Source organism: Vanessa cardui, chromosome 21, assembly GCF_905220365.1.
Source record: "Vanessa cardui chromosome 21, ilVanCard2.1, whole genome shotgun sequence".
Classification (NCBI taxonomy): Eukaryota; Metazoa; Arthropoda; class Insecta; order Lepidoptera; family Nymphalidae; genus Vanessa; species Vanessa cardui.
In genome coordinates this window covers 477,665-502,695 of record NC_061143.1, presented here as the reverse complement: position 1 = coordinate 502,695, position 25,031 = coordinate 477,665, and the positions used below count along the sequence as shown (strand labels likewise).

General features: G+C 34.9%; 2 protein-coding genes across 3 annotated transcripts; both read right to left on the bottom strand.

Annotated features, from left to right (window-relative positions):
- Nucleotides 1-316: 316 nt before the first annotated feature.
- LOC124538726 (phosphatidylinositol 4-kinase type 2-beta) lies at nt 317-17,611 on the bottom strand. 2 transcript variants are annotated; one of them, XM_047115888.1, is made up of 9 exons: nt 17,241-17,611; nt 6,826-6,944; nt 4,968-5,168; nt 4,772-4,897; nt 4,602-4,699; nt 3,997-4,120; nt 3,570-3,931; nt 3,404-3,493; nt 317-2,951 (listed from the first exon to the last, which is right to left on the bottom strand). In XM_047115888.1, the coding sequence occupies exons 1-8, from the start codon at nt 17,464-17,466 to the stop codon at nt 3,406-3,408; spliced, it is 1,344 nt and encodes a 447-aa protein (XP_046971844.1). In that variant the 5' UTR covers nt 17,467-17,611; the 3' UTR covers nt 317-2,951; nt 3,404-3,405. The 2 variants fall into 2 exon arrangements, with proteins under 2 accessions (XP_046971844.1, XP_046971845.1); XM_047115889.1 differs by lacking the exon at nt 17,241-17,611 and adding an exon at nt 16,788-16,912.
- A 4,238-nt stretch (nt 17,612-21,849) lies between these two features.
- LOC124539062 (histidine-rich glycoprotein-like) lies at nt 21,850-22,855 on the bottom strand. Its single transcript, XM_047116386.1, has one exon. It carries the CDS (start codon nt 22,846-22,848, stop codon nt 21,850-21,852), a length of 999 nt encoding a protein of 332 aa, XP_046972342.1. The 5' UTR covers nt 22,849-22,855.
- Nucleotides 22,856-25,031: the final 2,176 nt, after the last annotated feature.

Here is a 25,031-nt window from a genome sequence, read left to right as displayed (position 1 = left end):
TTACATCAATAAAGTACAAGAGAATTCGAGGTTCCAGTTATGATTCGAGATCTTTATTTACTTATCATTTGGATATCGATGCTCACCTCTGCCCCATCTGCACAAATGCCCCATTATCATTCCTGGTATTACACAATACACCATATGTTTCATTCCAATAAATTAAAATAATTAAATATTACAAAAAGATATGTAATCTTAATAGTAAATATTTAATGTTTTTTATTAATTAAACACATGAATTATATTAAATATCGAATCACAAAGGTAACATGTCATTTATTAATTAGGGTTCCGTCGAAAATAAAACAAGTAAAAAATGCAATGGTGATTATATTTTTCTCGAAAATTAAATAATGCATATAAACATGAATTAGTTACCAACAAACAGGACTGTTTAAAACTATTTACAAACGTGATATTCTTTACTTTTTACATGTTTCGAAAAGAAACTGACATTCGGCGGCCGATAACCGTAGAAGTAATGACACGATAGTGATGTACCTAGTGGAATAACTAAACTATCGATATTCGAAATTGACAACTGAAATTAATAAGAAAAACACTACGAAGGTTAACCAGTGTGTTACCGCAACGAATGCCAGTTTATTCTCCAAACGTCCTATCAGTCATAGTTCGCCTTGCACAAGACGACGTTATAGTTTAATTGATCGACTAAAATGCTATGTCTATTCTAACCGATCACTCGCAGTTGATTACGGGAAAGAGTTGATTGTACTACTGTATATCGAGCTAGCAGAACTGAGTATGACCGCGTCAGGCACTTGACAGACCTCAGGACTTACCCAGCGCGCCAGGCTGTCATTCCTCCCGTCAAAATGGCGTGTAATGGAATCCGCGGCGAACCGCAAAGAGAAACAATTAAAAGTTACAAAAAATCGTGTATAAATTTTGTAACTAAAGCCTAAGCCTATCTTGATTTATTTGTAAATAATATATTTATTTGAATTCAAAACTAATAATGTTAAACATTAAATATACACAATATTTCGTTATAAAATATTTTTATTTTCCTAAAAATAAAAGTATTTTAATTGATGAATTCTTAGATTAGATTTCTTGTTACGATCCAATGTTTTTTAATATTTTAACTTATTACACTTTGGTAACTTTGAAAACATCGAATTTATCGATATCGAGGTCGAAGTTATTAGACATCCCTACAGTATTTTTAAAGGTTTCCAAAATAAATTGATATTATTATATTATTGAGCTATAAACATTGGATGTAAGAGTGACTTGGTTTTCAGACCGATCAAATATTTTTTCCAAACGAAATCATGTACCGATTGATAAATCCAATATATTAAACAAACTCTATGTATAACGATGTTCCTATAAACAGAAATATAATTCCTACGATTCAATTATTTAAATATTTGTATGTACACGTAGTATTTAATAAGAAATCCAACGTTAACTGAGAAATTTAGTGAAGTTTGTATGAAAAATTTGTACTTGTATCGTTAATGTCGTTAAATGTTTAATAAAACAGCAATGGATGACGAAATCATAGAAATCGTGAAGATTTGTTAAATTTAACTAATAAGCAATTTGTACAAACATAACCTATATCGCTATCGTCTACGTCCGGTTATTATTTTCAAATCGATTCGTTTTCCTTACGGATGGTATAGCCTACGAGGCGTTATTCAGAGACTTGCCTGTAAAAAAGTTATAGAACCGACATTAAGGCTTGTTATGATCCAAAATTAAAAACCTAGTCAAGTGTGAGAGAATCGCGCTCAGATGGTTCCGTATATTAGTCTTATTCGTTTAGTTACACGGTATCGTAACAGTTTGTACAGATTGTTGGGAAACTCGTTTATGTCCAATAGAATAACATTATCTATACGTAGATCACAAAAATCGTTAAACAATATTTATCAATAAATTAAACAATGCTTTGCACTTTCTAAACAATAATATTAAAAATGCTCCTCCAAAGATATCTTACAGGAACTGCGGCAAGTATTGAGACGCTCCATCAGATCATCATGGAACTGGGTTTGTCTTTATTTCCTGGTAACCGATCGTATCAGATGACATGTCGTCGCCATATTTGTTGTTCAAACCTTCTACTCAAAGGAAGTATTTAGCCCAGCAGTGGGAAATTTGAAGACTGTTGTTGTTGTTGTAAGCGAATCCAATGGCGGGACTCAAGACTGACCTTGAATTGACGTGACGTCATTGGCCGATATTTTGATAATCTGTATTTTGCAATATGGCTTCGAATGTATGGCGTTTTGTGTTATTTTAGTTCTTATTAATGTTGGAAGTGATCGATATAAGTAGTATAAATATATTAAGAGCGGTTTGTGCCGCACATTACAGAAGAGCTGATAGGAAATCTTCTAGAATATAAAAATGTAAGACAATATCTTGGATCCTGAAATTGGGACACAGCGTAGTTTCTCTATAGTCTTCTAAACAATGACAATATGGCGCCGACGCGTCAACCAATAGGACGGCTTCATTTCTGTCGCGTGATGGCGGAGCTTTCCTATTGGTGCGGACGAATGATTTAACAGATTCGTTATTCCCTTTTGAGCCTTAAGCTGTACACATAAGGTCGATATAGGAATGATGTCCGCGTCTCGTGTAGAGCTACATTCGGTTCTGATATAACTTATACAAATAAATAGAGCGCACCGGAGAGAAGCGTACGCCGGTTTATGTTTCAATGTAAACACTTCATATCTTACGATTATTTTTACATTTACAAACTGGAATGCTTGTTTTCCTTAGAACTGTTAATTTAATCGCGATTTTGAATCTTAAATCGTTGCAGTAGAACATAAAATTGTGTCTCGTTTCAACTTCAACAATACGTTGCAGTATTTAATTAGTTAACGCGCTAGGCTACCGTACATACATACAAATGGTTATCTATATATAACAGCATCGCCGGGCTCGCTCCTCGCTGGTTTCTGGAACGTAAATAGCATGTTATTTCCTCGTTATACAGATCTATGGAATCTCGTTTGAAATATCTTTTTCATTCATTCGATCGAAAGTTTAACATAAAAATATTCATTCAATAATGTTCGTCAAAATTTTGGTTCGGAAAAAAATTTTTTGTATGGTATTATAGGTTGGCGGACGAGCATATGGGCCACCTGATGGTAAGTGCTCACCATCACCCATAGACAATGACGCTGTAAGAAATATGAACTATTCTTTACATCATCAATGCGCCACCAACCTTGGGAACTAAGATATTATGTCCCTTGTTCCTGTAGTTACACTGGCTCACTCACCCTTCAAACCGGAACACAACAATACTGAGTACTGTTATATGGCAGTAGAGGAACTGCGGGTGACATCATCATAAAATTAAGTCACTGGTATTTAGGAAGGAAAAATGTGTAAGGGATCTCACCGTCACCACCAGGAGAAGAAGGGCGACTTGTGCTGGAAGCGCTGCTGGAACGAGTCGAAGAACCGCGACGAGGTGCTGCCGCTCTTCGACCTGCGACACAAGAGGGGGGGGGGGTCAGCTCCAACTCGGTAGCAGTGGAGGTCTCGGCTCCGGGGGCCCAGCTCACCTCTCGACGACGACGGCCGGCATCTGCACGAGTTGCACGGGGCTCTTGCCGTCCTTGAGCGCCTGCGTGAGGTTTAGCAGCTGGCCGCGCATCACCGACATCTGGCGCTCGAAGAGGCCGCGGTCGAAGCCCTTGTCCTGCTTGAAGAGCACGTGCAATTCATCGCACAGCTCCTGCACGAAGCTCATGTCCGACAGCAGCGGCAGTACCAGCTGCTTCGTCTCCTGGCTGAAGGGCCGCTTAGCCTGCGGCAGCCAGGCCCAGTGGTAGGGGTAGGCGCGCCACGAGTCGGGGTGCTTGAAGGGGAACGCCAGACCGTTGTCGATGGCCGCGATGCGCACCTCCGGCTCGCCCGACCACTCCTGCAAGGCGGGGCGGTCACTAAGGGGTGTCGGGGGTGTCGGGGGTGTCGGGGGGGTGCACTCACGGAGGGGTCGGTCATGCCGCGGCTGGCGGGCGCGTCGTACTTGATGAGCCAGTTGTCGTTCCCGCGGTCCGTGTTGCGGATGATGTAGTCCAAGACCACGAGCCGCTCGAACTGCAGCTGGAACCTGCGCGCGCACGGGTTAGCTCACTAGTGGGACGAGTCCCACGTTCTTTCCCACGATATTTTTTATTATAGTGCTCTAATGAATATTTGTTTATTTCTGATCTAGAGTCGAGATGGCCCAGTGGTTAGAACGCGTACATCTTAACCGATGATTGCGGGTTCAAACCCAGACAAGCATCGCTGATTCATGTACTTAATTTGTCTTTATAATTCATCTCGTGCTCAGCGGTGAAGGAAAAAATCGTGAGGAAACCTGCATGTGACAAATTTCATGGAAATTGTACCACATGTGCATTCCACCAACCCGCATTGGAACAGCGTGGTGGAATATGTTCCAAACCTTCTCCTCAAAGGGAGAGGCCTTTAGCCCAGCAGTGGGATAATACAGGCTGTTGTTGTTGTTTTTTGTTGATCTAGTCCTGGCTAGATCTTAAGTTTGCACTATGGACAAAAGTTGGTCATGAGAAACAAAAATTAATTACTTGTCCATGATCCTCTCAGAGGGCGGCTCCTGCTCGAAGCGCCGCAGCCAGTAGTCCGCGTCCTTGTACCCCTCCACGAACACCTGGAACGAGCCCATCTGCCCCAAACAGACGTGACATTAGGTAATGCTCGACACGTATATTCTGCAAAGATCAGCTCCGAGGCGTACCTTGGGCGGCAGGCCCATGCGGTTGAAGCGCAGGTTGGGGAACTGCTCCGTGATGGCGCGCTTGAGGCGGGAGCGCTCGCGGTCGATGCGCAGGTAGTTGAAGGTTTCCGACACCAGCTTCACCACCTATAGCATGAACCAGTGAGTGGGCTGTTCACGGCTGGATATAGGATCCTAGAAGGGAATCTCCACTCACCCTGGTCTTGGGCACTATCCGCAGGCCGATCTTGGAGTCGACGAGGCTGGCGCCGGCCTCGGACAGGTAGCCCTGGTTGGGGATGAGGCACGAGCGCCCGAAGCAGCAAGGGCAGCACAGCTTGTGCATCCACTTCGTCCACTTGGGGTTCAGGCGCCCGTACGGCTCCTCGTCCTTAGGTTTGAATACGCCGACGATTTTCTGAAAAAAATAATTGACATTCATTACATACATATATATTTTATCTGTAAAGGTGTTACCTCAAATAGATTTTAAATTAATTGTAAATATCAAGAATGTTTCCTTTACACCAAATAAGAAAACCAATCTCATGGTTCCCTTAACCCCGCAAAGGATATTTTATCTGTGCTCCTGTCAAAGCGACTTTGACAATCCCCTTACTATCGTCGTCTAAGTGACAGCCAGTCTTTATATTTAGGAGCATTTATAGAAAAAATTATTGCAAAACAAGAAACATCTTTAAATCCGATGAGATAGCGATGCCAGTTTTACCAATTTATCTAATACGAATTTAGTACACATCAGTCAAATTTAAAAAGACGCAAGGCTACACACATTATGTTTGGAATTACGTGAGGTATTTTCATTTAAAGACATATACATATAATTATTTACCTACCTTACTTTACCTTATTTTATTCATCCATTTAGAACATATTACAATAAAAAAAAGTAACTTTCAGTTCAAATGTAATCTCTAACTTAGCTTAAACAAAGATTATCAAAATAAATTAAAAATGTAACTTAGATTCGATTGTTTTCAATTTTTTACTGATTAATCTGATAAGTATAATAAATTACTTCATTGATATATTAATGTAGAACGCTATAATGTATAAACTATAGCAACACTACAGTAATATATCATTAAGGTATGTAATTTCTATTTTCTATTTGAATAATTCAAATAGTAGGCAATTACAAATAACATTACAGTTCCCTGGTTTGACGTAAAAGGTTTGTCGCGTGAGTGAATACCATTTTACGAAGTTATTGCGGTAGAAACATTTGAAACATCGCAAGCAGCTATTTGATCGTTCGATATTTCTTTGATTTGTAGCAGACAAATACACTATAATAACATTATGGAGCTGATATGTATAGACATATATTTGGTGATATGGCTTTTTGCCAGCTTGCCTGAGTAGAGTGGATACTCGTTGTATATTCTGCCGCCAAACTGCCATACTTAGTATTGTTGAGTTACGATTTGACTGATAAGTTAGCGTCACCAGGCACGAGGGCTAACATCTTAGCTCCCAAGGTTCGCAGTTCCAAAGACGATGTAAGGAACGGTTAATATTTCTTACAGCACCTACGTCTGGGCAGTCGTGACCATCAAATAATCTATGTGCCCATCTGTATCATTGCAAATCATGGCAAATAACTTTAACTGCCATAATACAGTGAGGTCATCACCTTAAGATCTAATTTCGTGTGCTCAGTTTGAGCGATAATCATATTTACCGATCGAGAATGACATATTGCGTCGAAATTATTTGATGTTTAGATTCATAAGGTACTAAGAGTTTAAAACTTGATAAAGGAATTCGATACTATCTTCATTCCACAAAAAAGAGGTGGCTGTTCTATGATCTTAGAGCTCGAAATTTTTCGGGATGTTTCAATACAGTGAGTGATACTGTCATGATAATGTCAAAAAATACATAAATAAGGCATATCACTCAATACGACTATTGTTATTATTCAATATTAATTAATTCAAGATAAAAATCGTGGACTACTTATATTAGTATGATAGAATAAGTGAATCATTGTTTATTTAACTCGCCGGACTCGTATGAATACTGTATACATATAAGTACTCTTGACTCACCCCTCCTGGATTCTTGACAAAGTATGATCCGCTGGAACCCTGGTATATCCGCTCCGGGAATATTCCATTGTCGATGGCCACCTCCGCCTGCCACACGAGCTCCGTGAACTGTGGGTCATCTGGAAACGAAAAATCAACGATTAAGAAATCTACTCGTCATAATAGGCTATTTGACAATGCGAAAAATAAGTTGTGAATTATTGTAATCAGTGTATATTATGAGTTTAAAAATGGTTATTTACTACAACAACAGCCTGTAAATTCTCACTGCTGGGCTAAAGGCCTCCTCTCCCTTTGAGGAGAAGGTTCGGAACATATTCCACCACGCTGTTCCAATGCGGGTTGGTGGAATACACATGTGGCAGAATTTCTATAAAATTTGTCACATGCAGGTTTCCTCACGATGTTTTCCTTCACCGCTAAGTACGAGATGAATTATAAACAGAAATTAAGCACATGAATCAGCGGTGCTTGCCTGGGTTTGAACCCACAATCATCGGTTAAAATGCACGCGTTCTAACCACTGGGCCATCTCGACTCATATTAGTTATTTACTATATATCGTTATTTACTAACGAAACTTGAAAATAATACTTAATTTATTCAAAAATCAATAAATAAAAATGCATTCTTTCAAACGTTTGTCACGTGACACAAAACGCTCCTGATTGGCTGGGCTTATGATGAAGTCACTTTGTTGTAAACCTTGGTTTTCTACTATATGTACCACAGATTAATATACAGCAAAGTGACGTCACCGACCCCATTGCATGTTGTCCATGTCGTCCAAGTAGCGTTTTCGCGCGTTATTTAAATATGGAATTTTTAATAAGATATTTTTCGGCAAATATATACTAGAAATAAAAAAATGTACTTTTACTGGGTTCCTTAACCTCTACTAAATAATATAAAATGGATTTTTAAAAACCCGTCAAATAGCCTATTGTATGTTTTACAAATAACGATTAAAACCTGAGCCGAGTGGTCTAACCCATATTTGCAATATAATGATAACAGATAAAAACGTAAATATTGGACATTATTACATACATCACTCTGATCCCATGAATGTAAATAACTAAGGCACTTGTGTTTTGGAAATTCAGAAGTAACGACGACACCACAAACACCCAAACCCAGATAACATAGAAAAGTAATGAACGTTTGCTATAGCGACTTGGCTGGGAATCGAACCCGGGACCTCGGAGTGGCGTACCCATGAAAACCGACATACACACTACTTGACCACAGAGGTCTTCAGATAAAATCGTAAAGGTACTTATAGATGATCTTTTGTAAAATCGTTTGTTGGAAGGCTTTTTTGGTCGCGTGCCAGAAATAATGGCATTACGCGTGTTCTATCGTGCCTCTGCAACAAAATCTATTTTTATCTTAATTGCATCAGGACACTTTCTTTCAATTTCTGAAACGTTGATCTACGTCAAGATCATTGGTCGAAATAGACGACCAATCAGCGTTGAGTATTTAATATATTATTAAATACTATCTGTTCATGATTACAGAAATGGGTGTATCAATTGACAATAAACATGCTATACTAACAAGAGCATAAATTAAAAAGAGGTTCGTTTATCTCAATTTTTCAGAATTGGCAAGCATTCCTGAATTTTTGGGCTTAATTTGTGTTTATAATTCAACTCTTGCTCGGCGGCAAATAAACATCGCGTAGAGAAGAGACCTGCATGTGCGTGAGTGTGATAAAAATCTGCCACGTGTTTTAAATAAACCGCGACCTTTCCCGAAAACGAGGCCTTAGCCCAGCAATGGAACTTATACAGGCTGATGATTGTCTGATTGTGACAATCTGTATAATTGTTCAAAGCATTACTTTTTCCTTTAAATAAATGACATTTATTATCATTATGTACGGCTATTGAAACTAATATTGAGATGTCTCTGCTTACGTCTGGTTTTGCTGTACCAAATCATCAAAAGTTTGTTAATTCAAAACAGGCTATTTAAAAAATATAAATATTGGACAATATCACATACATTACTGTGATCCCAATGTAAGTAGCTAAACCACTTGTGTCATGGAAAATCAGAAGTAATTACGGTACCGCGAACACCCAGACCCAAGAACATAGAAAACTAATAAATTTTACATCGAATTGGGCTGGAATCGAATCCTCAGGGACCTTAGAGTGGCGTACCCCTACAAACCGGTGTACACATTATTCAAAAACGGAGGTCGTCATCACAAAATAGTCCTTAAGTATACATGAAAAAACATCTATATTCCTTTCGAACGTAGGTGAAGCCTTAAGACATTTATCGATAGAGCACTTAACTCGATTGTAACCTATTACTTCAAAGCTTTCAGTTTAAAAGTCTACCGTCGCCGAGGTCACTGAACACGGGGAAGACATAGAGGAAACCGATCGCACTCGTCGTGATTACACAACCGATGTACGCTGAAGGTGAACGGAATAAGAATATCGTAAGGCCTTAACCTGAAAACCAGATCGTCATCAAAATAATACAACAATGAAAATGTTTGAGAATTCGCAATAAAATATAATAAAAAAGGTCACACAAATGTCTGTTTATAATTAAATCGTCCTGAACGAATTTGAAAGACAGCGGAGTCAGACTAACAAACTACACAGTAGATAAAGTGTTAAAGGTTGAGAGTCGAGATCGCCCAGTGGTTTGAACGCGTACATCTTAACCGATGATTACGGCTTCAAATCCAGGCGAGCACCGCTTAGTTTTCATGTGCTTAATTTGTGTTAATAAATCATTTCGTGCTCGGCGATGATGGAAAACATCGTGAGGAAACCTGTATGTGTCTAATTTCATAGAAGTTCTGCCACATGTGCATTCCACCAATCCGTATTGAAATGACGTGGTAGAATATGTTCCAAACATTCTCCCTAAAGGGAGAGGGAGGCCTTAGTCCAGCAGTGGGAAATTTACAGGCTGTTGGTGTTGCTGTTGTGGTTGAGCGCAAACTCTGTTCCACCCTGTTCACTCGAATGTATTGGAAACTTTGACTCGACCGAAGAGAGACGATTGTGCTTTAAAAGGAAGTCTAACACTGTAACGATTCCAAGCTCTAGATTATCGCTGAGAAATTATTGGCATGTAATCAAGATTAACTTTTTTCGGACGGACTCTGAATTGGAACCCAAGACCTTTTAAAACTAACCAATATCATTTATAATCAGTAAACAAACACATATCACCGATGTAAATTTGAAAACTAGATATACAATAATTATTTATAATGACTCCCTATCGACTTCCCAGTAGAGTAGATTTGGACCATTTAGGGGACAATGGTAAACCGACTTATCATATAAATCAATTCAAGTGTAAAATAGCTGATTCAGTCAAAATTGTATTTGTTTGAGAGCATAAGATTGATGCCACAGATAAAACATATTTAAAGTAATATTATCGTGTACGACGTAATATTAGTTTACATAGTCGAGTAATAATCTAATGTATACATACAATATCAATGTAACGCGGCCATGGACGCACCGCAAAATATTAATAACGAGTTTCATTTTTAGAGACATAACAACACTATATTTATCGTAAGTAGGCGCCATTCCAGGTAAAAAAAAAAAATACACTCATCAATTATAGCCTAATTTGTATTTTTTTGTTGTCTACTCTTCTATCATATTATGTTGATGATAATGTTTTATGGTGAAGAGTATCTCTTAATAGACATTACCCTTCTAGACAAAAATTAATGAATTATTAATTACTGTCAATTTTTCATCAAAAGTATAACACCTCGCCTCATTGCCTTCACTGCTGGCAGGAGGCCTGGTTCGTTTTATGCCCAGAGGATCGGAATTGCGATTCAACGGGGAAATGCTGCTAGCATTCTTGCCACCATTCCACGCGGTCAAGATTTATACAGTAAATAGTTTTAATTCATAGTTGTATATATTTAAGCATTTAATGTTATTAATTCTTGACATGCTCGTATTAATCAAAGATATAGGAGATGCAAAAAAAGAGACCACAGCTCATTGGGCGATTCTCATGGGCGTTGGTTTAGTACGTATGTATGTACGTGAAAGTTATCGGAAATTAACCAATGAAATCTTTTTTGAGATTGGAGATTGAAAACACTACTTGTAATCTTGTTGTGCTTAAACTTCACCTCGAATAACCTTTCTAGTCATCAGATAAACATATTTACATCTTGGTGGTAGGGCTTTGTTCAAGCCCGGCTGGGTAGGTACCACCCACTCATAAGATATTCTACCGCTAAACAACAGTACGCAGTATTGTTGTGTTCCGGTTTGAAGGGTGAGTGAGCCAGTGTTACACTGGCAAACAAGAGACATAGCATCTTGGTTCCCAAGGTTGGTGGCGCATTGACGATGTAAGGAATAGTTAATATTTCTTACAGTGTCTATGGGTGACGGTGACCACTTACCATCAGGTGGCCCATATGCTCGTCCGCCAACCTATTACATAAAAAGGAAAAAGTAACGCTTGGAGCTATTTTACTATTGTTACGAACACTTCACAAAATTCGTTAAATATTCCGAAGCATGCAAAGTGCAGGCTAGTTAGACAGACAGTCTAGTCCTCCTATAATATATTACTTATGTAAAGAAACCATTAAAATACCATTGAAAAGGGAAAACGAACTTATGGCGTTTCGAAGGCAATAACTATGCAAATGATTTATATACAAAACAGTTACGAAACAAACTTGTTTTCATCCAAATATCACGCGAATGGAATTTAAGATGACTTAAGAATGTAAAGAATTAATTGAATATTTTTATAAAAAACATTTTATCGTTTTTCCTATAGCAAAAATTTTGTACTTCAATTTTTATAAAATTACAGTACAAGTAAATTATACTCTTTTCTTTTTTTAGTATAGGAATCTTCGTATTTAATTGACATATTAAGTTTCGTTTCCTCTTGAGATTACATTACTTAATGTTAATGGACTTTTGGTAAGCGATTTATAACAAAAGTTATAAACTTTTGTTACAGTAAAGTCCTCCCGTCGCGTCTGCATGCGATAAACTCAAAAACTACTTACTACTAAGCCACTATATACGGTTTTCACTTCACGTCGGAGTGATTCATACTAAGGCGTATAATTCATTAAAATATTGCGTAAATACGCTGAGATACGATGATAAATGTTAAAATAATCCAAAGAAAGCTATGCTGACCAATACATATGCAAATCCTGACTGACATTATAAGGGCGAAATTTTTTTGTATGGTTTGTTACCCTTTCACGCAAAAACTTCTAAAAGGAATATAATTGATTCTCAATAATAATATAGCATGTATATCAGAATAACACATTTATAAAGGTAAAGAAGCCGTGAGCACAGTAGTTATGATACGTTTTATGTAGACCTTTATTCTATCGATACAAAGCCACTAGTACCTAGTACCTAATATATTCCATTTGAGAAATCGCTTATTCCAGAAATTCCGCTCTTCCTTCGCAGGCTTTATTTAATCCAAAGGATCGCTGCAGCCCTAAGACTGTTTGTATATTTTCACCGACATGTCAGCCGCGTTCAGTTCACGCATCATCGGACGCAGAGAGCACTTGATTGCACACGCACGCCTGCGTTAAGACCCACACAGGCTGTCAATTTTTGAAAACTGCCGTTTCGTAATTCTCCTCAAAAGCATAATTATAACCTTTATTATCTATGTAGAAACTACTTTATATGTTCTTGTATCTATGTTCTATATCATGGCATGTTTAAGAAATTTGAGAGATATTTTTAAATGTTTAGAGTAACTATAGTTTCTTGTCGGTTGTTTTCGATTTATTCTACATTCCGAACCGGTGGTAGCTTTACTTAATATAGTTATTCAATGACGATTCAAAAGTGCTTGTAGAAGCCTACTTGAATAAAGTATATTTTGATTTCATACTTATTTTAATAAAATTCACGAGTATGTTTATTCAAAAGAATTGGAGTTTGTCGATGAGAAATTTCTTTAATTTTGTGTAAGTACGTTTTTCATTTATTTTCTTATACAATCGTAATACCGCTCTCTAACCGGTCAGTAAAATATTTCCGCTCTTCAATCTTTGTTATATCGCAGCAATTTATTACATTGCAGTCTAATTTCCTTCCTTTATTTTTCTGCACATCTATAAAAAGAGCTCTTCAAAATGAGACCATAACTGATTTTCTATGTGAAGCTACCGTCCCATAATCACTTGGACAAAAACAGCTTACGAAATTAATATATAAGAGATTAGCAGTTTGTACTAAATAAAATGCAGGTTACTTATTTTCAAAATATTTTGGATACTGTGACATGTTTATTTATTAAATACTCGAAGGCAATCTTCTTATTCACAAGGTTCTATAAAGAAGTTTTTAGTCGGTTTTTTGTAGCCTAACAATTTCAACTTTTTCGTAAGTTTAAAATAGGAAAATTTGTATCTGTTTATTTGGTTTTTGGGTACTGTGTAAAATTCTGTGTAGGACAGAGAAAGTCGGATAACAGAAAAAAACATCCATTAGAAGTATTAGTGTCGTGTTTTACGATCACGTATTTTATAGATAATAAAAACAGCGTACAGCTGGTACATATCGATTTTCAGGATTCATGAAAAAAATATTTGCATTTAAGTGAGGAAACTTTGTAAACGACTGATGAACAAGAATGACTGATTTTAAATTAACATGGTTTTTTTTTTATTAAAGTTATACATTTCGGGATATTTACCATGTTTTTTATTTTTGTGGAGCTCGATATTTCGACATTTTCTACGAATTTCTTGTTAACGAGACACGCGAACAAAAATAAAAAACATGGTAAATATCCCGAAATGTATAACTTTAATAAGAATGACTGGGTTTCTCACCGGTTCTTCTAGAATATACATTACAATTGTGTCTAGTTTTATACAGTGGATGTTTGAGTTTTTATCGCGCATTATTTTTTTCTGAATATACCGATGATAGTGATAGGTATTACCAATTTGTTAATTTACGGAATGATAATTTATTTAATAAATGTATAATATAAATACGAAATTGAGCAACGCATGCGTTTAAAATAAAATGTCAATGATTAGCCTTGAAAGATACAAAATATTCGAAAAAAATATTCGTAACTCAAATCGTCCAAAATTTTGCGTCTGACTTTTCGACAAAACTTCCAAGACAAACGCATACATTATGCATTCATTACAACTGACTTCTACATCAATAATTTTATTAATTAACTTATTCAAAGTAAACTAAACTTAACATCCTCCAGCTCGGATTTTGTAGATTTATATCAGACGTTTCTTCACTATGTTTTCCTTCGCGACGTAATTTTGAAATATAAATTAAGCCCAAGAAAACAGTGATCCGTATTCCGGTTTGAACCAGCTCTCACCGGTTCAAAATCACATGTTCTGGTCATTGGGGAATCTCGCCTGTATTAATTATTATACGCTTAACAATTATTGATACCGTCATTATAATATTACTGGAAGATTGTTATCAACTAAAGCAAAATCATAACATTAAACTTAAAACGTTATTTTTAGAAATCATATATATATATAGTAATTATTTTTAATGTATAAAAATTACAGATAATAACTACAACAACATAAATTATCATAATTAACATTTATTTTATTTATTAAATGTTTATATTTATAAATTTTAAATTCGTAGGTTTGTAAGTAAGCGTATCAATGATTTTTATTCTGTGTTTTTCCCTTGATAGTATACAGTATACCCGGTAGGTGGCGCTGCGACCGGGAAGTAAATGAAACTATAATTTTAGCCGGGCGAAGTCGGGATCCAGATCTAGTAATACTATATAATATTACTAATATAATATATACGAAAGTTTGGATGGGTGTGTGTTTGTAACTAAGCCACGCCGAAACGGCTAAACGAATCTTAGTGAAAATTGGCACAGAAATATATTATAGTCTGGAATGGCACACAGGTTTTTTTTATTAGATATATTAACGTAACATTGATAACAAGATGCCGGGGCGGAGACTAATATTATAAATATTATAAAGCCACAATGGACTTGCATAATTTATTACAGTACTAACTCTACACATCAATTATTATTGTTAGCAATGAATAGTGTATGACTAATAGCTATTAGAAGATAAATTTTACACAAAAATAATATTCTTAACTTTATATATATGTATGTATATGTATCTTATTATAGGTAGCTTCACTTAATTATTAAATGACGATTCAAAAGTGCTTGTAAAAGCTCACTTGAATAAAGTATACTTTGATTTTGATTTTTGATTGTAATGTTGACTGTGCCGTGAAAAGTAAAAATAACATATAAAACATACATAAAACTGATATAGAATTAAAAAATAATCAAAGATTCTGATAGTGCTTGTTTTGGTTTGTCATTCAAGTTTATATGTGTTCTGCATGACTGCATAAAACAAAAATCCCAGTCACAATTAAGTTACTTATTTGCTGCTTCACTTGCACTGCTTGCAACTAGCAGCGGAACAGTGACACTGTTGCTGTTCTCGGAAATGCCATTTACACTTATTAGTTTATAAATGCTTGTGTTTGTGTTTGCTTTGCGTTTTTGGTCCAAACCAGTCTTCACAATTGATGTTGTAACAATATGACAGATTTCAAAGATATTTGTGAACATATGTTATAATTTTGAATACACTTATTTACTTTATGCAATGGTACGAGTTGCAAAAATTGTATTATTAAAACTACATATTATATAAGATGCATACCATATAAGTCATATCATAATATTGTTGAAAAAGCTACCTAATTTTGATATATATGATTTCTTGCAAACATCTAAAAATTTTAAGGTCATAGGAGGTTATCTATTCACTGTTTCTCACTATTATACCGAGTAGTAGGCTAACAGTGGCTCATTATTAAAATTAACTCATATCCCATTCTAGGAATAACTTTAGATTATTTTTGACAGCTCTTCTCAATGTGAGGCGTCCTTCCTGAATCAGTGTAGACTTTCATTGATCAATAACAAAGTGAGATCTCTATATGGCTAAAATAAATATAAAGATATAAATATAGATTTTCACTTTACTTTAAATTATTTGAAATAATTAAATATATAATATTATATGCTATTGCAAGAGTCAACACCATTGGCCAAATATATTCCAAAAGTATTATTATGGCATGTAAATTTTAAAACTATTTTTACTGTACAGATCAAAGCTACCTGCCTGAATATATACGTAATTTACAATAGTTGAGTCTATTATTCATGTACAGAGTTACTATTTGTCCATACCTGATACATGAATTGTATATACATAAAGTTGATATTGTAAATTTATATGAAAAGAAAGGGAAAGAGAATTGTAAGTTTCATTATTTTTTTTAGTAGCTTTTACATTTCAGTGTGATGATATGCTTCAATTTTGTAATATAATTCTTCAAATTACTTGTTAGAACCGATTAGAATTGAGAATATTGTTATATATTCTTAATAGCATGCCGCATCAAAATTAATGTTGCAAAGTTTTGCATTCAGAAGAAAAAACTTCTTCAACTCTAACAGATGTTACCATTTCAAATGGCCTAATAGAAATTTGCCACAAGAGAATACCTTTTTAAAATATAGTATTTTAAACATTTATTGTATAAGGGTGTTGTTTAAGATTTACGTTAAGATGTAAAAACAATCATATTGACTTATTAAGCACTAATAGGATCATATAAAATTTATGATATAAATTATCTTTAATGCTATAAAAAGTGAGATAAAAGGATTAAATGTACATTAATATACATCTTGAGCTTACTAGTGTACTGCTATTTATAATTTTACTATGTTAATATCACATGCTCAATCATAATTTTCACATATATTCAAAACCAACATATGTAGTGCTATTTCACTGAAAAGATTAATCTTATATTTTTATTTGAATACAATATAAATGGTTAAATATGACACCGTACATATAAATTACTCACTACACAAAAATGGAAACTCCATCACGATTGAATACTGAAAAACAAGTCTGAAACCCACACAGCTGTTACGCTTCACTGAAAACTGACATGAAAAAGTAAACTGCACCTATATTCACTCAAGTTGTGTATAAAAACACTTTTTTCAACTAACATGAAGTTTGATACCTAATGTTAGTTTAGATTTCAAACAACAACAAAGAATTATTTAAATATTTTTACATTTCCAAAGTAAAATTTTTATTTTGTGCGTTGTTTGGTAGTTTCGTAAAGATTTACTCATTTCTTATTCTTATTGAGTTCTAAGAAGCCGTATCTGTGTTTCGGAAGTCTAACAAGTGAATTGCGTTAAATGAGTAACAACGAATGTTGATAAAAGTACGCATGATGAAAGAAAATGTCTATAAATTAGATTAATCAAGTCGACGAGTTTTACGTGATTAAGTTTAATTTTACCTGGGAAATGATTGAAAGAGACATCTAGGTCGCCGCGGCCGCCGAGGAGCGGCTGCGACTCCCGATTCACACCAGGAGAATCCACGTTTCCTTCGAACCCGACCTCTGGCACTAAACAAATGTCCTCGGCACTACTGGACAGAGATAGCACGCCGTCATCGGGAGGCGTAGTTGCTGTGTTGGGCTTGTCGAAATCGAGATTCAACAGAGTCTCTTCCGTACTCATGAGTAATGTTAAAAAGGTGATCTCTACTGAGCCTCATCTATTTCGTATTGTAATATTCTTTGTTTCACAATCATTAACACAAACACTTCAATACATTGAGATAGACAAAGACTATAGAGCACAATTATTGACAGAACTTCAATTGACAAGACTTCAAAATATCATAACGCATAGACTATAAACCAAGGCCTCGAATTTGTTCTTGCTTTGTTTTTGTCTTTTGCTTTGTATCGATTATTTTTAACGATTCCGAATTCTTAGAACAAATAACGCAAAATCTTAATTGCATTACATAGATTCTTAAGAAAATTAGTGATTTAAAATGTTTATACCGTTTTAAAAACTTTAACTTATTTTATTAAATTTTATTTTTATGACATTAAGTTTATAAATTAAATTAAAATTTACGATTCTCAATGTAATACATAAAATAATTAAATAAAGAGCTTTTTCCAATCGCAGTAGGAATAATGATAAACAAACTTTAAATTTATGTGTTTTTCGTTTACGTTACGTTTTTATTCTAGATTTGATAATAATTCTGCTATATACTCTATTAACTGTTTACGATAATTATGTTTTACACATCATTACATCCACTTTAATTTTAATCCTAAAATTCCTATACTAGTTTAGTCTATTTAATAAAAACAATTCGCAAATCCATAGTGAATATCATAATTAAGCTCTTGACCAATGACATCGTATCAATTTACTGTCGAATGTTGTTTGTTGTTTATTTGGCTTTTATTTTATCATCTCATGCTTGGAATAGAGTAGAGTACACATAAATATTTAACTCGAGCTTACTTCTGTACTGCAATTTATAAGGAAACTATAGAAATTTTAATTAAACATATAAATAAAAACAATCGTGTTCAATTATTTTTTAATATTAATTGTAGTACTTAGGGTTATTATAATCAAATTCAAATCGTCTGTTGTTACGTCGAGTTTGAAATTCCCAGGGGCATATATCATTTAAGATGATCTTAAAATCTGAAACATTTCGAAATACATTACAAATATAATATTATACTAGTAGAAATAAATTATTACCAATTATATTACTGTAGAGTGCAATATTTCCTATTTGTTTTATACAAGTTATGCAGATTATGAATAATTTCTTACCTGTATTAAATCTGCAATTGTGTTTTTTTAAATCACAACTATTTTTGAAAGTTACAACGTTGCCTGTTTTGTAATTGCAGGCGCATACAATGTTTGTCTCATCGTCATCCAGACACGACATTGTAGAACAACTGTAAGCCCTTTGCGGTTCATTAATGACGTCGTCCATATTCACAAATGGAGGGGACATTGCAGCACCAAAGCTTTTTCGTACGCTTACAACAGGATCAGTTTCTGTATCGAGAGTTAGGTAGCCATAATGTTTAATATTATTCCCTAATTCTGGGAATGCACTATAAAAATGTGGCCGAGTTTCTCCATGTAAGCAGTAAAAATAATTTATTAATTGGAGTAATATTAAAGCTGAAAATATGAAATAATACTTTTTATGAAATAAACTTTTATTTGAATTTGGAACATTGATTGAAAACCATTATTTAGACTTGACATTAAGATATGGAAACTCACCATTTTTATATTTTTTTAAATATATGAAACCCATAATCTGTAATAAGTTTCCAGAGTTATTCTATACCGTTACTCGAACGGTCTTACAATGATTTCTTTTAAATACATTCTATAACAAATACGGATGTTAAATCGAAGTGAAACGTATTGAATTATAAACGCTTTTATATATGACTGATTAACGACGATTACAATAATCAATTTTTAAAATAAGGCCATAAAACTATTGCTTATTAAATAATAATTGTAATTCATAAAATATAATATCAAACCATACAATATTATAATTTTATCATAAAAAAATAACATCGTAAAAAAGTGGTAAACACAAAAATCAAACTAAAAAAAAAAGATAATTATTCATCACTTATTATTAAATTTGAAATAAGAATCAAATTCTTGAGCATCGGTATATCCTTTGTATTCCTTGTTAAGATTAACTTTATCTGAAATGCCTTGCTTTCCAAACAATCCTTTATCATGATCGTGATGAAAATAACCTTTCTCAACAGCCGCACCAGCACCAGCTTCAAAACCCAGACCTTTTGCACCAATTTTCTTAATCACGCCACTGGTTTCGTCTTCTGCATAAAATTCTTTGTCGTTATTGTATTCGTCCTTGTGTGAAATTTTATGAAATCCCTTTGACTTCGTACCCTTTTTGTACTTTCTTTCTTCATTACCAGCGACTCCTACACCTGATGCAGCTACGCCTTTTGCAACAGCGTAGATACCACCATCGTCGTAAGTGCCTGCGTTATGAATACCAGCTAGCTTAAAAAACTTCTTTATGTCTTCGAGGTCATACTTTGTATTCAATCCTTTGCTACCCGAAGTTTTCTTCTTGCTTCCGGACGCACTTACTTTAGTCTTTGATCCTTCACTCTGCTTGGCAGTATCTACCTTCTTATCGGTAGGTTTGAAAAAATCGTCCAAGGTTCCATCTTCGGATTCATACTTCAAATCCGATATATCAGTGTCAAGATTATCAAATTCCAATGAACCCAAGTCGACTGGCGATGAATCAGACCAGCATAGAATTGATGCCAGTGACAGTAATAATAGTGATACTTTGTTTTGTGTCATGTTCTTATTTTTTGTGTGATCAGACGCACTCGAAGTAGGTTACGACACTGACATACATGCGATCTGTTTAGTTTATATAGCCTTTGTTCCTAATTCGTGTACAAGGGTAAGTTTTTTCCTCAGAAATCCTTATTTCTGGTTCCACGCGGTTGCATCTTAATTGATGTAGCTTGTCGGTTCGCTGACATGGATCTGTCAAGGCTCTCGATACTTAAATAACAAAAAATATTACGCATATTGATTTTATTACTGAATGTGGTAAATATAATATTCACAGAGATTTTTTTTAACTAATAGTAATATTTTATTTTATTACAAATTGGTAATGAAAACTAATAACTACAAGTAATTATTCGTTCAGCGTTCTCAGTTTGTGTTTATAATTCGTTTCGTGCACGGCGGTGAAAAAAACATCATGTGCAAACCATACTGTCACATGTGAATCTACCAATCTGTATTGGAGCAGTATGGAGACCTTAGTTCAGCAGAGGGAATTTTAAGAGCAATAATTATCGTTTGTACAGTGTAAGCATTCCTGTAGGATTGTTATATTTTGCTTCTAAACATTAAGCATTCTAATTAAATGTTATTACAAGTAAAGTTGTTATAATAAACAAAACTAAATATAAGAAGTATTTTGCACTGTCTTATTAAGATTCTGCATTTTTACTTTTTATACATACTTACCTTATATTATAATTTATGAATGATAATTTCATTTTTAGCTTTACGATGGTATAAATGTGTTATTTTTATTTTAATTGATATTTGGCATTGGTAATAAATAAATAATGTTTAGATCTACAATAAGGCGAATCACGATTAGCTAATCGATTTATAAATAATCGATTTTCAAAATATTGAAGGCCATCATTAAATGTCTCCTTTGAAGCTTGAACTGTAAAATTAATTATGATGTATGGCTTTGAACTGTAAATAGTAATGATATATAAGCTGTTGGTTTTAAATTTAGAAATTATTTTTAGGCAGAATCCTTTAGTTTACACAATAATATATTTTTCTTCGTTAGGGTAACAGGCATAGATCCATCAGCTCGGGTGTCTCAGGGTATTTTTTTCTTCTTAATCCTATTTTTTATTTTTAGGAATTTTATCACCTAATAGTGTTCATGTCACAAAGTATATAAGCAATCCGTTGCCATTTCTGAAATAATATAATAACTAGTTTGCACATCATTTTTGAATACCAGACAAGCAGGTCAGAATTCTTATACAAATATTATTGATATTTTTTAATTCCGATTTATAATATTATATTTATTAAAAAAATTAAATTTAGATTTAATTTATTTTATGTATGTGTTATTGCTGTTAATAAAAACCAGGAAATATAATGTTATTAATACAGTGACTAGGCTTATTACTGTGTTTAAAAAATAGTTTGACGATAAAAAAATTGAGATTACGTGACTTTTTGACGTGTGACGCTAAATTAAATAATAAATGTATTTCCTATAAATATTTCTTTTTTTTTATTTGGAATTCGTTTTATAGATATTATAGTTTAAAGCATCATGCTTATTTAAAATAAAAAGTGTATTAGTTTCATTTCATTATTTTTATTATTATTTACATTTGTGCTATACAAAAATATTTACAGCTTTATCGAGTATCAAACATAACAAAATAATCAAGCAATAAATTAATCAACATTTATCTAAATTATGTTAAAATTTCATTCTTCGTCGTCATGCTTGTCGTTTTCTTCGTAATCGCCATCGGCTTCACCAAAGGCATACTCCTTCTCCTGGCTCTGACCTGCCTTTTTCCCGTAGTCTTCGTGGTGATTGTAATGGCTGTCAGCACCTTCCTCAGCGGAATGACCTTGGTCAGCTTCATCCACTACGCCCTTAGCATGGAATCCAGATTTACCGAAACCGCCCTTGTTATAGCCTGAGTCACTGTGTCCTCCCTTCTTGTGACCGCCAGCTTCAGAACCGTGATGAGCGTCCTGGGATCCGTGCTTTTTGAAGTTTCCACTGTTGTCGGCCACGTCGTAGAAGTCGTGGTCTTTCTTGAACTCGTCCTTGTGGAAGACCTTGTGGTAGCCGGTCACTTCTTCACCCTTGCTAAAATGTTTCTTGTGGCCATGATCTCCTCCTTTGTAACTGTTTCCGGCTTCGTGATGCTTTCCGTGAGCGTCTGCCTCGTCATGGTGGGCACCCTTTTCTCCTTTAGCTTCATGGAAGTAACCTTCCTTATGCTCCTTGCCGTATTTGCCAGCGACTCCTTTGGCATGATGATCTTGGCTGTGGTAGCCCTTGGCACCTTTTTCGCCCTTGGCAGCATGGTGTTCCTCGTCGTAAGCACTACCACCGCCGACTTCGTGTCCAACATCGTGCCCAGCCAGTTCCTCTTCGCTGCTTTCTTCAGAACCTTCATCAGAGCTCTCGTCATCTTCCTCTGCATCTTCGATGATGATTGGTTTAGCGGCTACATAAGGCAAGGGGATCGGCGCCAAATCGTAAGCCTCAACCGCTTTTAATGGTTGACCGATAGGTAAGGGAGGCGCAAATGCTTGGGGCTGCTGGTAGCCATGCGCTCCGACCTGGATGAGGCTGGCCGGTCCATCGTTGTCGCTTCGGTAAATGTAGCTCGTGGCTGGAGCCACGTACCCGACCTGGACGGCCGCCACGCAGGCCGCCACGCATAACAGGCTGATTGCTGTCTTCATGTTGAGATGTTTCCTGTTCAGCTCACTGTGCTGTAATAATTTGCTAACCCCATTGCCCAATATTTATATCTGGGTTTGAGACAAAAGAAGGTCCGTGAGTGTTCGACTGATACCTTTCTCGTAGCCATGTAACAGTTTATTCTCACGAGGTTATAGGTGACAAAGACTTTGGTAATGAAAAATTTGCTCATTGAGTAACGTAACGCGGGCGCCGACCGCAGACGAGCGCGAAAAGTTTTTTGTTCGCAATTGCGCCTACGATGATAATAACTCGACAAATCTGAATTACCGATGTCGTGTTGAAATATTTTTTTCCATATTTACGATTGTTTGGATATAATGTAAATTCTGATGCATCTTTAAAGGCGTATGAATTAACGCTTGACATGTATTCACGTATGCTCAAAGACCATTTCTCCAGCAGTTAAACTATGAAAAACCATTTTTTTAGTTTATATAGGGAAAGATCAAAATCTACCAGAAGTACTATGCTTAAAAGTAATTCGAATTAGCGAACAATTAAATTTTATTAAAGTACATTTTTAAGCACATTTTTAAGCAAATGGCTGGCGAAAATCAAAAATTGATTGCAAATATCAAATCTAAAATTCTATTAAGATAACTGAGCAACACTATCATTACTACGGACCTATTTACTTGTTTAACTAATTATGAGTAAATTGGTATTTCCCAATTGTATACACGGCCTTTCTAAGCAATTGTCCCAATCGAGCTCGCTATAAGAGTTAAAGCTCCAATTAAAAAGTAAAGTACCAAGTTGAGTAAAAGCCTCTCCTGGCACGACAAAAGCTTAAAATTTATCAACGATAAATTATCAACAACATGTTAATCCGCCATGTTCTTTCACTGTAAATTAGCGACAGATCAGACACGTGCAGTTTCCCTAATAAGATCTCATATAACTTTCAGTCTTGCCAATGAATACACCCAACACAGGAAATAATAAATGATAGAAAGCTTAGATTTTGATCCTATCATACATAATACTTAAATTTTATGAAGAAGTAACAATTAAATGAATACGCATACAAAATCGTCGTGATATACCAGTGGAACAGAGGATCGTGAGTTCAAATACGGACAAGCACTATTGGGTTTTTATGTACACGTATAACACGTTTCCGTGAAATTACTTAAACGATTACAGTTATTTATTACGGGATATTTACCACCTTTTTAAGAGTCTCGTAAACAAGAAATTCGTAGATAATATGGAAATATCGAGCTCCACCAACTAAATATCATATAATAAAAATGGTAAATATTCTGTATTAAATAACGGTAATGATAAAAACAACCGTGTTAATTTAAAATCTTATATACATAAAGGATATTACTAAGAAGAACAAGACTTTGCAAGCTAGAAACACTTTAAAAAAATATTTAATTAAAGAATGAAGACATTTCATCATTATTTTAACAATAATTCGGCGACTAGCGTAGTTCATTTTTCTGTACCAGGGTAAAGCACATACGACAAGCACATTGCTCAACATAAGATAAAAAGCACAGGGAAAATTATAAATTTTATGTAAAATTTAGTAAGTGTTTTAACATTATTATCTAATAAACTTGTATATTAATTCATCAACCAAATGAGGCGTCTGTGATATCAACGTTAAAAACGATTGCAAGGCAGGTCAAGGTCACGTCACGCTTCGATAAACAGACACCTCGGACAACAGCTGATACTCAATCATTTTATAATGCAAATACGCGAGATATCAATAGTGAATTTGTAAGGCATATCCGCTGATCAAATCTATGTATATTAGATAGGTATATTGGTTTTGTCGTATTTTCAGTTAAGGCTTAGAAAATAGGTAATCGCAATCGACAACGAGGCAAGCAACACTTTAATGTGCTTAATTTGTGTTTATAATTCATCCCGTGCTCGGCGATGAAGGAAGAAATCGAGAAGAAACCTACATGTGTCTAATTTCAACGAAATTCTGCTGTGGGTGTATATTATACCAATCCTTATTGCAGTAGCGTGGTCGAATATACTTCAAACCTTCTCCACATAGGGAGCAGTGGAAAATGAACATTTACTGTTGTTAGAAAAGAAATGAAATGTCTCATTATGTATTGGATAATAATAGATGAATTAAAACCAGATGAAAAGGATTAATTGAATCATGAAGAAATTTTTATTTATTTGC